General features: G+C 46.1%; 1 protein-coding gene across 4 annotated transcripts in view; it reads left to right on the top strand.

Annotated features, from left to right (window-relative positions):
- Positions 1–15,833, top strand: part of palld (palladin, cytoskeletal associated protein) — a 41,701-nt gene that overhangs the window by 21,183 nt on the left and 4,685 nt on the right. For 2 of the 4 annotated variants that reach the window (XM_053430635.1, XM_053430634.1), the window contains exons 10-16: positions 9,226–9,915; positions 10,717–10,861; positions 11,197–11,298; positions 12,571–12,609; positions 13,534–13,755; positions 14,434–14,583; positions 14,919–15,007. In XM_053430635.1, coding sequence (XP_053286610.1) covers positions 9,226–9,915; positions 10,717–10,861; positions 11,197–11,298; positions 12,571–12,609; positions 13,534–13,755; positions 14,434–14,583; positions 14,919–15,007 — 1,437 coding nt within the window. Of the gene's footprint in view, positions 1–3,237; positions 3,411–9,225; positions 9,916–10,716; positions 10,862–11,196; positions 11,299–12,570; positions 12,610–13,533; positions 13,756–14,433; positions 14,584–14,918; positions 15,008–15,833 lie in introns of those variants that run through there. The other 2 variants (XM_053430637.1, XM_053430636.1) reach the window with 2 other exon arrangements.

The following is a 15,833-nucleotide window of genomic DNA, read 5'->3' as shown; positions in this document are numbered from 1 at the left end:
ATTGTAGCTGAGGCAGAAGTAGCTTTTGGATCAAAGTATAGAAGTTAAACATCTGTTTGTTTCAGGGAGGAAGTGAAAAGATTTTGTATTCTGACGGAATGACGATGCTGGTGCAAGAATGACCTTTGTAATTAGATCAGTTGTCCCTGTCATATACAAAAATATAAGCCGACCTAAAATGGTCTAAAACAAAATCAATGATCGGTTGTTATTGCAGAAATCTAAATTGTGATGTTACTAAGACCCGTCCATCACATCAGGGTCACAGGGCAGCAGTCTGGAGCAAATCTCATCTGACACTGGGCGAGACAGGTCACCATCAACATACAGAGACAAACAACAATTCACACAAACTCTCTCACCCACAGTCGATTTAGAGCTTCCAATAAACTTAACCTCAATCTGCATGGATAAAACCCATAGGGGGAACATGCAAACTCCTTTAAGATATATGAAATATATCTTATAGGAGTTTGTTCAGTGTAATTACCTGTATTTCCCTGCATTGGCTTTCCAATGGGACATTTCTATCAATCCATCATAAATACCCCTTCAATCTGTCCAAGGTCAGAAGTGCAATGTATATATATCGCGTGTAGCAGTGCACATCAACAAAATAACAACATTTACAACATTCCTGAGAAAAAACAGTGTCTTACATAAATAGTTTACGATATATGATCACAATACACTTCCACCCAAATTCAATATGCCACAATATTCTATCCTTGCTCACTCACACAAACCGACAGGAGCTCACAGCTACAATGCGTTAATATTCAGGCTCTGCATATTTCTATTTGTCTGTGATAAAGAGGAAGAGTGGCCTAATGCATGCAGCTTGACCTTATACCTTTCAATCCATGTCCGCTGACATAACTGCCATGCCACTGAGATTAAACGATTTCTGCAACAGCTCCAAACCTCTTTAACCCCAGCAAGGGTTTGTTGTCAGGGGAACAGCAAACAAACGGAAGGCAACACAGCGCTGGATGCCAGCAGCGCTCAGCGGCCTCCCACCGTCTCACACACTTTACTTCTACTTGTATTTACAGTGTAGTGCGGCAGCAGCAGGGGATTGCTTGTTACTGTCTGTCCGTCTCAATACATGTCTTTTTAAATAAAAACTTCCTGGAGGATTCCATGCCTGCTGTGTTACATTTAAAGCAGGACCTATTCCCTCTGTGTCCCACTGCTGAGCAAGGAGATCTGGTTGCCAGGATTTGTCGCATATCTGTGCCATGACTCAGAGCTTCCTCTCAGCACTGTGTGTGTTTATGAGGTGCAAGTCATGAACTCTCTAATGAAGTAATAACAATCACTTTCTTGTCGAGGTGTTGCTTGTGGTTTTATGGAGAGCAGAAAACATGCATGTTAAATAACCGCAAATGGTTCGGGCTATGCGCGGAAAGCTTTACTTGTGGTTCATCACGATCAAATGTCTTATTAGAAACAAGGAAGTAAAACAATGACTGTGTATCAGTGCCCTGATGGGGGAGGATTGATTATCAGCCAATGGGGGGGGGGGGAGGCAGAGGCAGAGAGTTAGCTGTCATCAGAGGGAGAGAAGGAGATTGTGCAAAAGAAATGAAAAGCAGTGTGAAGTCACCGGAGACACGAGAGAGCAGGAAAGCAGATCATTTCACATCGACCTCCGGAGTCAGAGATGGGCAGTCCTTAAAAGGACATGGGAGAGACAGGATTGGCTGACACACCAGACTGACTGCCACAGGATTGGTCGATCGAGCTAGAATGACCTGCATGGAATGGAGAAACTTTCCAAATAAGGAAGAGAGTTGTCGGAGTTGACCTTCATAGCACGGAGAGAGGAGGGGGGTGGAAGAAAGAGGGGGTGAGCAGAGAGGGAGAGAGAGGGAGCAATGAAAAGACGCACAGAGGATTTAGGGGAGCGAGAGAGTTGGGTGTATGCTTTGGAGTTGACAGCATGGAAACTAACAGGCCTCAGTGATCCCATCATAGAAAGCAGACTGTGTAAGAACAACCTGGTATTTTAAACACGGAGAACCACACAGATAAACACACACTACCCGACACACACACAAAACTTGGAGGATCACATTGTTTCTGGATGAAGTCAATCAACCTCTGATTATATCCTGACCCCAGTCGTTGTGTGCACCTGCGTATGGGAGCCACAGGCGGTATCTCCCTCTGGACACACTCCCGGTGACACCAACACATCACTTCCCCTTGTGGATATTAATTAGAGGGTGTAATGATGTACTCACACACACACTCTGCTCTCATGACACTAAGAACCGTCTGAAGAGATCCACTCTGACTCGTCTCAAAGTGTCAGTGAGTCAACGCATAGGGAATGACTCGCACCTCTAGAAAGAGGAAGACCATCTCCTTTCGCTCACCGACCTTTCACTATTACACACTTACAACTACACACAGGCACCCCTATGGACCGCCTCCACACACACTCCCGTCGTCCGTCAACACAGCGTGACTTATCAGCAGCCTGGAAACACACTCTAAAAATAGAGGCATTTCCCACAAAAATAGAAATGACCAATCCCCAAATATAGCTTTTTTTATTTCATGGCACAAAAATGAAGGGGGAAGAATTTTTTTATTGAGAAGCTGAATATTTGTGTCAGCCAATGAAACAGGATCAATGTGGATATGCTGGGGTGTTTGTGCACACACAGGGACACTGGGAATGTGTCCCAAAGATCCAATACAGTTTGTGCTACATAAAGCTATTATGTTCCACGGCCACTGGGCTCTGTTGACATGTGAACAGTGGATAATGTTTCTGTGTGTGGACTTTATTTACAGTCAGGGCGTTGTTTCCAATGTTACGATACAATGAGCAAATCTCATTTTAAACACTTGTCACCTGTGAACAAAGAAAACTGTTCACATGATTAATTTATCAAATCTATCTTTACTTCTCTCTCATAATTGACCTCTCCCTCTCTAGTCATTCTTGAAGCAATACAAAGGTGCTCACAAAAGGATGAGTGAAAGAAATTAGATATGGGTGTCTCTCCCCTTCTCTCTTCCTGTCTTTTTTATAGATCTTTTATCTCTCCATCTTCGACTCAGAAATTTTTTGCTGCACTAAGTCCCAGAGGGAATTTCCTCCGTCAGCAGTATAACGTACAGGACCGAGCTCTTACTCTGAAAAGGAGCTGGTCTTTGGTAGCCAGAGTCCCTTTACTTTGAAAGAGGAGGAGCTCACAGACTGACTGACTCATGCAGGGAGGGGGGAGAGAGGGAGGGAGAGAGAGAGAGAGAGAGCTACCACGTCTGTCACTGTCTGGCTGCTCTGTGCTCTATATATGCTCGTCATACCTGGCAGAGCAGCACTGAGATGCAGTTCACTCTCCTGCAGGGAAATATCAGAGCTGCCACACACTGAGACCACCTCACTGAAGGTAAAACTCATCATTAATCTCTGGGGTCTAATGATAACTCATTACAGTTCAAGAAACTATAGTTGGACTGAAGGAATGATGGATAAAATTATCCATGGCTCTTCTTTCATTTTTAATCTCTCAAAGAGGAAACTTTTTCCCTTGTTTTATCTTTGGGTTTATTTACTTGATTGGCACTAGGACGAAATCCTTTGATACTTTGTACTTTTCTAATTAGAATTAGGTATTAATGATGGTCTATAACGATGTATGAGACCTTCTTTGTCCGAATACTTGGTTAACCAGCTTGGTGTGTTAATGTTTAAATCATATGTTTTCAGACTTGATGTGTAGTGTTCTCAGAATCTAATACCCATTCATTTGCTGGAGGCTCCAGAGAGGTAGTGAGACACTGACTGTGAGAGAGAAAAAGAAAAGATAACTCGGTTGTTTTTCTGTTGTGTGATGATGACTATGTTTATGTGGCGGGCTCGGTTTGTTTGCAGAGCTCCTCAGTGGAGTCAGATGGATTAGTAAACACAATAGAGTCTGTGAGGTGAGAACGCTCGTGTCATGACTCTTTCAATGACTGTTTTCTTCTCTTCTCTTCCCCATCTTTCCCTCTCTGGCTCTTCCTTCCCCTTCTTCCACCTCCTCTCCCTCCCCTCCTGCTGCTAATCCCATTTGATGGCGATGTCTTTCCCACTCCAATCCAGAGAAGAATGTCTTCAGCATTCCTTCTATAGAGGCTGAAAAAAAAGAAAACACTTGGACAGAGAGAGCGAGAGGTGGAGGGGTGGGGGAGATGAGGGAGGGAGGGATGGATGGATGGAGGTATAGAGAGAAAAGCAGGGCTCAGTGATTGTGGAGAGCCCTCTTCGCTCCACTTGGATATGAAATATGAGCCCTGGTTGAGAGCGAGAGGGAAACTCATAGTGTAGGAATAAGGAAAAGAAAGAACGAAAGTAGGACAGGGAGAAAGTGGGTAAACGGTGGAGCCATGAGCTGTTGGTGCAGCTAAAAAGGAAAACGGTCTGTGCTACGTTTTAAAAGCGAGGGGGGGAAAGGAAAACAGTCTGGTTCTGTTTTATGTGGTGTGTGTGCAATTAGAGCCAAAGAGAACGAGGGGAAGGGGGGAGAAAGGGGGATGGGGTACCCAGGGAGGAGAGGGGTTGAAAATAAGTTAAGGAGGAGAACAAAGGCTGAGAGAGAACATGTCAGCTGACAGGGAAGGAGCGCATGAAGGGAAAAGGAAATAAAACACAAGGAATAAAACTCTTTTTCGTGTGTGTGTGTGTGTGTTTGCGTGTGTGTGTGTGTGTGTGTGTGTGTGTGTGTGTGTGAGTCCTGCAGCAGCAGCATCCCAGGTTATTGGGGGTCAGAGTCTGTTAGATTATGTTGAAACTTTGGTGGAAATCTGCAGCGGCTCCCCCAACTCGCTATTTTTTCTTGAGGGAGACGAGGGAGGCACACACTGTGAGAAGGAGGGAGCTAAGAGATGTGTGTGTGTGTGTGTGGGGGGAAGTGTGTGTGTGTGTGTGTGTGTGTATGTAAAAGAGAGAGAGATAGTGACACATTTGCATTGATTGATATCCCAAAATCACACACTTCTCAGTTGAAGAGTAGTGAAGTCACAACAGGAGACGTGTCCAGTCACAGATCAGTCAGACATGAGCCTTCGTCAGAATCGACTCAAACAAACACACAGCTACATCTTACTCATCGTCTGGCGGCTGAAAGTCAATCAGACACCAGCTCAGTCACTGACGGTGTGTTCCTGCTCGGGGGCATTGGCGCGTTGTTGTGATGATGCAATGCTCTGAGAGAACCAGGTGTGTGTGAAGGTGCAAAAAAGGATTTGTGTGTAATGCTTAGAGAGGTAAATCCATGTGTTCCCACATAAAGCTATGGTGGTTTCAAATCTGAGGGTCAAGCACTGAGTGTTTGTGTGTGTGTGTGTGTGTGTGTGTGCGTGTGCGTGTGCGTGTGTGTGTGTGCGTGCATGTGTGTAATGATCTCATACAGGTTTCTACAAGGCTGTGTTTGCCTTGTAGGTGTGATACTGCAGCTCAATTTGACCATTTGGATGTGAATCATTGACAAGCGTCAAGGTCCTGCTGAATCTCGACTGCAGGTGTTTGTGGAAACAAATATACAGAGGTGTAATGCAAACACACAATGAGCCTATAGCCTGAAAGTAGCCAGACTCTCCCCCCCCCCCCCCCGGTTAAAGTCTTTCCTTGTTCACGTTGCTGCACAGTCCAGAGGAGGCCTTGCTCTGGGCTTCTAATCTCACGTCTTCTTGTTTATACACACCTACAGACTTTTAAACAGAAACATGCACGGCCTCAGTTCCCCTCATGTTGTTGTTTACAGAAGGAAACCTCTCATTAGCGGTGATGTACACTCAACAACTTCCTGCCCCCCCTCCGCCGTGCTCTTCCTGTCATCAGCTGGCCGACTCTAATAAAGCGGCAGATAAGACAGCGGATGGCGCGCAGCTTGATCCGATGGGCGGTAGAAAAGTGGATGAATTTCTCACGCATGCACCCCAGGGTTTTTTTTTACTGTTCAGGAAGCACAAACAAGCGGCGCTGAGCAAACACGGCCATTTCACATGTTGAGGTCTTTGTTTGCGTATTAAAGCAAGATGCTGCCTGTAAAGTCCCACTGTGTCTGGCATGTCTGATACATCACAAGGCTGTAAATTACATTTTCAATGAAGTTACTGTCAGGCTGCTCCCGGCTCTGTTTATTGAATGTTTCCATGTAGAAACCAGGGAGACAAACTTCCTCCAGAACTGATCCCTCTCTGCCGGTTCCTCCCTACCAAAGACTTGCAGAGAGGTTCCAGTATTTTTCAGGATGAAAGAAGGAAGACTTAACCTATTTATACCATCAAACGTTGGGGCGAAAAAAGAGAGGCAATGAGAGCGGGACAGAGACAGGGAGAGAAATCCAAGTAATACTGTGTTACAGTTGGAATGACAGAGGAGCCGAGGCCCTGTGCTCTGTGGGCCAGTTGGCTCCGACCGGAACGGCAAAACACAGCGCCGTTGGCATGGCGACAGAGGAACACTTCCCTCCTAATTCAGCCTCTCGCCACCGCAGAGACAAAGAGTAGGAGAGAGTGATGGAGGCCTGGAGGAGGCCTGCTCTGCCTCAAGAGGCATCCGTAGGTACATTATAATCCCATGTACAGGTTTTTAGCAGGGGGCTTTTGTGTTTCAGTGCACGGACACATAGGAGACGGTGGGACGGGGTGATCGTAGAGCGGCCTCGTCCTGCTCTGTGAGGGCAGAGCGATCTGCACAATGAGCACGACACCCCTCATGCCTCTCTTTTTAGTGGGCCATAAAACTGCTCATGCAGCTGCAAACAACACAAGCTGACTTTTTCATTCAAATGTCATGTCAGTGCATTTTTAATAAGGACGACTTGAAAGTGTCACTTCAATAAGGGATTTCTTGACGGTACGAAGAGATGAGAAAATAGATAACACTAATCTTGTAGTTAATGGATGTGCTTGTTTAATTGTAGTTGTTTAATATACTGTACAAATAGCCATTTTTTTATCTACTCTCCCTCCTGTTCAAACATACTCAGAGAAAGAAGAATCATTGGAAAACTAACTTCTGAAGTAAGATTCAACATGAGGAAAGGTTTCTAAAGCATGGGTAAAAGCTTCAAAAGTCCCTGAGCTCTATCATGCCGAGGCAGTCAAGCGCCTGTCGGCTCGAGAGGGATGAAGCCTAAGGAAATTAAAGTGTGTGTTCCTCTCTGCTGAAGCAGACGGGCAGGGTGCTTCTGCCTGACACTGAGAGAACACAGCCAAAAAAGGAATCAAACCGCTGCAGGGCGGGCTGCTGCCAAACTATTCCTGTAAAAGCACTTTTTTGGTGGAGGCCCGAACGGGAGACCTCTGGTAAGAGTGAAGCAAAACGTATGGGATGAGAACCGGCCGTGCAGCTCTCAGTAAACCCAGGAAGGATGATCTCAAGACACGTGTCTGAATTAATGAGTTTCTTTTGGCGAGCGGGGACAGACCAATCTGTCATGTTGCTGCTGTTAGATTGTGCATTGGATTTGTTACACAATGCTAGAGCAGTACACTTTGTCAAATAGGCACTGGTGTTGTTTGCAAATGTTTGAGGAGGGCATTACGGCAAGGGAAAAAGTAGTCCACTGATTATTCCACATCTGGAAAAGATTAAGGCGCGTGACTCCTGACAACATGCACCACTGGGACACACAGTATATTCTGAATAGGCTGCCTATGAAGAGCTCACACATAACTGTAATCTCTGAAGGTTTAAAACTCCAAGCTTTCCCAGAGACCCATGTCCTCCTCTCGGTCCTCAAGGAGAGCTTCTGAGCGTTCACTTCTTCTCTTGTGGTTTTCAAAGTTAGTCCCCCTTAAAACCCCCCTCAGTGCACGTAATTTTGTTTTATGTGCAACGCTATTTGAGTAAAGTGAAACTTCGGAGCTGATGACACCACAAAACGTCCGACCTCCCTCTCTCCCACAATGACGTGACAACTCGTTGAATCAGCCAAGCTGGGGGAGTAGGCTGGGCGACCACACCTCGGTGAAAAAACACAATACTTCATCATCACTGGCAAAGAAAAACACACCATGACATTACATTTGTGTTTTTCTTTCATCACAGGGTCATTCAGATACAAGCAGCCACACCTGAACCATGTGATCTCTTTTCCTGATGTCACACGTAGAAAAACATCATATCTGAGCTCGTAAACTGTTTAACAACAGGAACAGAGCTGTTTTCCTCAGTGTTCCACTCGTCTCCTGGTGCCATGACAATCATTGACACATTGTCAACAGGCTGACTTATTAACAAGTCTTTGTTAGCGGCTGGAGGCTGATAACCTATCAGGGAACTCTGCTGGTGCAGCAGTTTCCTTCACTGAACACACACACACAAACACACACACAGACACACACACACGTCTATCTATAGTTGTGAGCCCCTCATTGAATAATGCATTCCCTGGGTTGCATAGTGTTAGGAGTTAGGGTTCCAAATCCTTAACCATCACAACCAAATACATAACCCTAACCTAATTCTAACCTTAACATTAAAACCAAATGTTAACCCTCAAACAGCCCATTGTATTTTGAGGACCAGCCAAAATGTCCTCACAATGATGGTATTGAATCAAAATTGGCCCTATAGATAGACATGCACACACACACACACACACACACACACACACACACACACACAGACAGTTGTCCACATACCCGTACTTTGAACCTCACAGAATACCACCTTCAGACTCTAACACCTTTGTAAACGTCAGATTTATGGCTGTGTAGTGATGGCATTTTGAAAGAATGTCTTGTGGCTGATCATTTATTGAGGCGACAGTCCTCTGATGTGGCTGTGGGTTCAATCCCGACTTGGTGCCCTTTGCTGCACGACGACTCTCTCTTTCTCCCCCTTTCACATTTGATCTGTCCTACCAATAAAGGTAAAAAACTATCTAAGAAAATAATAAGTACCATCTTCACACCATGTTTGGTGCACAACGCTTTAATAGGCATTTTTAAACTCTTCATCCATCATGGTCACATCTGGCATCCTCCTTTCTACCAGTTGTGCTCTGACTACAGTTGGATAGGGACCAGATGATGGTGTCATGCGTAAATTGAAAACAGCCGCATGCTTTTGTAACATTTTTACAAGTCTGTTACTTTGTTACAGAGCTGCCCCCACCTCCGCCGTGAGGAATGAGACTGCCTTAAGCAAACATGAGATGTCTTTAGTTTCTGATCGCTGTGGCTGACGACTGTGCTTCTTCTTCTTCACAGGAACGCGTCCCAGCTGAAGCAACTGCAGGAACAGATTCTGTTGGAACAGCAGGAAGTAGCCAACTGGCAGCAGCAGCAGGAGCAGTCGTGCCAGGACGTCCTGCCCCAACCACAGCAAGTGCCCCAGGACGTGTTTCCACCTGCTCCGCCGTCTCCGCCTCTCCCCCCTCCCCCCTCCTTCCAGGAGTTGGAGAGCAGCGTAACCATGCAGGCCAGCACCTTCAACTACGCCCGGCCCAAGCAGTTCATTGCCGCCCAGAGCCCTGGCGCGGCGGCCTACGTCACCCAGTCGTCTGGCTCCTCGGGGTCCAGCATGTCCTCTCCCTTGTCTCCACCCACCTCGCACAAGCCCTTCAGCAGGGTCACATTGCCGCCTTTCACCAAGGCCGGCAGCGTGGAGTCCCCAAGCTCTCCTTCCTTCCCACCTCCACCTCCACCCTTCCTCAGCTCCAGTAACCTGTCCTCTCCGACAGGCCCAGCCCAAGACTTCCCTCCTCCACCGCCTCCTCCCCCTCCTCCTCCTCCACCTATGTCCATGTCCCCGGCCTACTCCAATATGTCCTCTCCATTTTCCTCCGTCCCTGCGTCTCCAGCCTCCAGCTTCCTGTCCGCCATGTTGCCTACCACACCCTCCACGCCCGGCAGTCCTACGGTCAATGCCCTGGGCCTCCCTAAAGGCAACAGCACTGTGTAAGTATCCCTCACATACACATTTGCAGATAAACAGTACTTTCTATTGCAGTGTCTGCCAGGTTACATAACACATTGTTAGTTTTTTAAACATAGTGTGTCTCGGGAGACTAGAGCTCCCCTTCAAATAAACCTGCTAGCTGCCAGAGGCAGGAGGCTCAATGTCTGTTGCAAGATGGACGATGACATGTTTACATTTCTATGCGGCGTGTTTACAGGAAAACTTTAACTAAAGAGCCCCGTTAGACACACGTATCACAAAAGTGCTCTCGAGCTCCAAGAGATTCAGGCCTCATATGGCAAAAAAACACACATGAGGACATCATAGGGAAAGGTGTGTGAAATCCTATTAACACTCAGATTTCTGCGCTGTAGTTTGAATATATACGTTTAGTGTGAAGATCTACTCGTCTTGCGTCCAGTCTAAATTTCAGCTGTGCCCATTGAACTAGATGATAAAGATCTGTTCCTGTGTAGCTAGTCCTCCTCTGGTGGCAGCCCTGGAGAATGAAAAGGGATTTTATTCTCTGCTCCATCAAGGACATTCCACCTTCACCTTCTTGCCAGTAATTTTTCATCAGCCCCTCACTCAGTCCTGCACTCCCCCTCTCCTACTGGCATTCCTGTTGCAGTTGTGTGAGATAAGAAGACACGCTGTGGAATGCTGCAGCCGGACATGTCCAGATAAGGGTGGATGCATGAGAGTCAGAGAGGGAGCAAAGAAGCTCCAGAGGGAAGAGGAGTTGAGATAACCGCGACTTTAATGTTGACAAATGTTTCTGTTTGCATTTCCTGTCTCAGCAAAGCGTTCCCTAGGAAGTCCTCAGTCACCAAGACGCCACGCGTGACCTCCGACTCGGACATCCAAGGATCCAAGGACGCCGTCATCCAGGATTTGGAGAGAAAGCTGCGCTTTAAAGAGGAGCGCACAAGCAATGGTCAACAGGTGTGTGTCTGTTTTAACCTTATTCAGTTCCCGAGACAGGTGTGTGACGCAGAAAGAGAATTAACGTGTTCAGTGACACGTCCTTAACAGAATAACAAGTCACACAGCTCTTCATGAAAGAAAACGGATTTACCTCTCATCAAAGTGTTTAACACAAGTCTAAGTTTCATGCACCCTTGAACCAAGTCCCTTTGTTTTCCCCCGACTTATTAACACAAGTCTTAGATACAGTAGCTATTGCTGATTGTGTGTGTACAAGTGTGTGTTCTGCAACTGACACACTAATCCCCCCCCCCCCCCCCCCCCCCACTGACCACATTAATCCCTGCTTCCAGAGGTTAACCTATGAGGAGAAGATGGCGCGCAGGCTGCTGGGTGCTGACAACGCCGCCACAGTCTTAAACAAACAGGACACAGAGGAGGAGCCAGTAACACAGGTACGGTGGCTCGACATCAGGATCCACACACCTGGTGGGGGATAAATAGCTCACCTGAAATCGCACAGGCATGGAAATCTATTATCAGTGTGTGCACATTTTCTTTTTACACGAACTACTAAAAGTGATGCATGTGTAGGATGCAATGCACCTTTATGTTTTCTGATTCTTTGCTGGTGTAATTCCCATCTCATGAGCAGTGGCTTACTTTATATTCTGTTGAACCGGAGAGCGCCTCCACCCTCAGTCCCCTGTAAATACTGTTGAAGAGCGAGTTGTGAGAGTGTCGGTTATGAAGAGCTCCAGAGCCTTCCATAAATATCTCTGTTTATGCAAACTGGTAGAAACCAGTGTTGCTGCAAACGTGTTGGGAAGCAACGCTGTTTGTTTTGAACGAGGGGGAGCCACCAAAACGTGACAAGACAAAGAGTAGCACCTTTATTTTTATGTTCACAGTTTATGTAAATGGTTTATAATTATTCCCTGGCTCCACTCTCCCATTTGAACTGGTTCCGATGATCAATAATAGTAGCTTTAAGTTTACTTGTAAAGTTGAGACATTTTGTATAGCATGTTTAAAACAACCACAGATATGTGCTGAAGTGCTGAGCATTGAAATCCAGGTCTCAAACTCAAACAGAATTGAAAGCCAGTGAGAAGAATGGCTCTTCAGCAATGATTTAAATGTTTGAGCATCTAAGCCGTTCTGATATGAAGAGGTCAACTTTTCCAGAGATTATAAGGCGGCCACTGGAAAGGCCAGATCATCTCTTATTATTGAGACTAGAATCTAGGCTCTAGATCATTCAGAGGAATCGAAAAGTTCCTCGGAATGAAGTTTGAAAGTGCAACAGCCCTTTTAAAATCTTAAAAACAAGCAATTGAGAAATGGTGTAAAGTCATTCACAATTTGTAACAATGTCAAAGTCTATAGTAATGCAGTGAAGAGTCTATTTGAAGTCACCATTCACGGTTCAAGTTTTGTCCCCATTGACCGATGTTATTGAGATGACACTGTGCATGAGAAGCAATCTGATTGGTTGAGGAACTACCGCACTGCATGTCTCTCAGCACAACTCTCAGACTGACTGTGTGGCTAAGAACACATCTGTGTATCCTGAGGCCTTTTGTTTTCATACTGTGTCTGGCATGTGCTTGTGAATTCTCTGTTGTGAGAGCAGGTAAGAATCAACAGGTGCACACTAACACACACACACACACACATACACACACACACACACACACACACACCCTGTGTTTTTCTTTCAACAGGGAGACAAGTCGTCTGATAGAGAATCTTTCCATCAAAAGGTTACTTAAATCTTAGTTTTTTTTATGTCGCCTGCTGGGCTTTTATTCACTCCAATAAAATGTCACTGCACAAAGTCACGCTCAAGTCTGTGTTTACCAGAACACGATCAGGCCCTGGAGCAAATGTCAGATTAAAAGAAAACAACAGGGAATATGTTTTTGTCCATTTCCACTGGTCTGTGTTGTTTACTAACTGACACTCTCTGATCATCACAACAGACAGAAACTAGTATATTATATGTTGGATGTTTGCTCTGTGTCTTAAACCGGATCTCTTCACCGTTACCTGTTTGATGTAGTCCAGTATGAGTTTGGATTTACTGTAGATATTGAAGCATGTTTAAACTTGATTGCAACACAAGCATCTATCCGCCTGTTTGTCACACGATGCATGTGCCGGTGTTTCTTTGCATCTGTGGTTAAATGAGCAAGCGAGTCTTCTAGCAGTTCACACAGATGTTAGAGGGAGCATGCTGCTGCGGCTGCGACAGAATAATACCTCAGAGGATCAGAACGGTCCACTTCTGGGATCGTGTGGTTCTGAGCGGAGGAGTGAAATGCGGTGCTCTGCAGCTGGGCCCGAGGCCTGTCATTATCTGTGTGATGTGTCTTCAGACTGTGCTGATCTGCAGATGTTCCCGCTGCCTCAGCAAAGCTCCGGTGGTGACAGATTGATGGAGGTGGTGGGACGGGGGAGTGGCTCAGCTAGGCAGGGAGAACTAGGACATTTTTGGAAAAAGTTTTGGTGACAATGAGGGCAGGTTAATACGAATGTTAATAATTTGAAAATGGGCCAAACATGCTTTTATTGCTCACTCTCACTCCCGCTCATATTGCCACGTGTTCGTACAAACCTACTCCACTATCTCTGTCCAAGTCTTTCTCCACAGAGCTAATCTTCCTCCTCTTGTCTCTGGCCTTCAGGAATACAAAGTGTCCAGCTTCGAGCAGCGCCTGATCAGCGAGATCGAGTTCCGTCTGGAGCGTTCTCCGGTGGAGGAGTCAGACGACGACGTGCAGCACGACGAAGACTCCGCTGGCCAGGGGGTGGCGCCATCCCTCGATCGGAAGCTTAAACACTACAAAGTCTTTGAGGGCATGCCTGTCACCTTCTCCTGTAAGATCAATGGAGACCCCAAACCAAAGGTAAAAAAAAGTTACCCAGAGTGAATAATCGTGGCTGGGGATTATAGTTATTAGATAAATGTTAGGTGGTATTTATGACGGCTTCGCTTCCTGAATTGGGAGTTGCTGATGTGTGATGCCGATGATGGAGGGTGCAGATACTGTACATATGCTGTGTTGTGATAAGGGGAGGCCCTTTGCAACAACACACTGGCCTGGGCTGGCTCCGTCCACAGTAATGATATGGTGCTGACAGGCCTCCGAATGAACTGAGGGAATAAAAGTGAAGCACAGAGATTACAGAGATAGACGGAGAGAACACCGCATGAAAGCAATTTAAATATTAGATTTAAAAATGGTTTCAAATTAAAAGTCGTACTTTGGGGGGAAATGCAGCACGTTCTTCCTGTGTCTGCGTCGGTGACCTGCAGTTACTCTGGCTTCCTCCCACAGTCCACTGACATGCAGAATGAAGTTAGGTTAATTGGAGCCTCTCAATTGTCCGTAGATGTAAATGGTTGTTTGTCTCTGTATGGTGGCCCTGTGATACACTGGCAACCAGGCCAGGGTGTACCCCGCATTTCGCCTAATGTCAGACCTGTGACCTTCAAAAGAATAAGTGGTATAGATGATGGATGGATAGAGTTTGGAAAAAGAAAACTGTCAACATCTTAAGGCCTTTCTTATCTTGTTCCACAGGTCTACTGGTTCAAAGATGGCAAGCAGATCTCCAAGAGGAGCGAGCACTACAGGATCAGCCGTGAGCCTGATGGAACGTGCTACCTGCACACAGCCACAGCCTCGCTGGATGATGACGGCAACTACACCATCATGGCAAGCAACCCTGAGGTGAGAGACGGATACAGGCTCTGGGGAAAGGAACAGAAAACACAACATGAAATATGACCGAAAGTTCTGTTTGGCTCCTGTACGAGATGTCAGCGCTCATTAGTGAGAGAATAATGAGTATTAAGATAACGGCCTCCGGCCTGAAGAGGAAGAGGGCGATGAATGAGACAGGAAATCACCACAGCCCTGATGAGGGTCAAAAGTTTATACACTGCAGGCTTTCTGAAGGCCTCTTCCAGCTCTGACACGCAAACATATTATTCAACCTCCCAGTCTGACTGCATGGTGTGGAGTGTCAACACCTCATAACCTCCCACTCTCTCTCCTCCTCACAGGGCAGGGTGAGCTGCACTGGCAGGATGATGGTGCAGGCAGTGAACCAGCGAGGCCGCAGCCAACGCTCGGCACCGGGACACATGCGCAGGTGAGGCCTCGGTGACTGAGTGGAGAGGGGAGGGGGAAGACAAACAAAATGTCTGTGTGTTTTACTGGTAAGCCGGAGCTGCTGGCCGGCACATGTGCTGCAGAGCTGCTCAACATCTGTATGACTCCTGTACTCGCACACACATGCTCTGATGTGAGATGTTGTTTAGAAGCTGCTGTGTACACAAACGTTTGCTGTGAGCTCACTCATTTCTTTGTTGAAGTGTCGGGTCAGGAGAGAAGAAGCTCTGTGTTCATGAGAGGGAACACCTGTTTGCTCTCCACCGCTCTAATGACCTTGTATATATCATATACGCATTCACCCATTTTTCAAGATATTGAAAAATGCACGGGAGATCACAGTCGGCCATTACTGAACATTAAAAACCCACCTGTCTTCTGTTATCTACATGAACACTCCCAGCTCAGACAAGAGCGCAGAGATCGAGATAAGGATCAGTGTGTCCCGCTCACTTTATGTCCCTCCCTGATTGACCTGCAGGCACCGTGGTGATGTCATTGTTATTGTAGGGTAGAAACACTCCTGGGTCCTGACAGGACTGTACAAAGCTGAAGGACTAATGGCAGAGCAGGAAATAAGGGCCTCATCAATTCCTATTATGTCTATGAAATGAGAAACATTAAAGTGAATGTGAAGGGTTTTAATATTTTAAGGAGTATTGCACTGTTTCTATTCCCCTAAGAACGTTGAGATTCATGCTCTGAATGGAGTTATTGCTGAGTCTCTGTGCCAATTAAATACTTCTAAAGGTTTTTTTACATTCTCTAATGAATAAAATACTACTACCGTCCTTAAAAATGAAAAT

The sequence above is a fragment of the Pleuronectes platessa genome, chromosome 9, assembly GCF_947347685.1.
Source record: "Pleuronectes platessa chromosome 9, fPlePla1.1, whole genome shotgun sequence".
NCBI classification, from domain to species: Eukaryota; Metazoa; Chordata; class Actinopteri; order Pleuronectiformes; family Pleuronectidae; genus Pleuronectes; species Pleuronectes platessa.
This window is presented reverse-complemented; position numbering and strand designations above follow the sequence as displayed.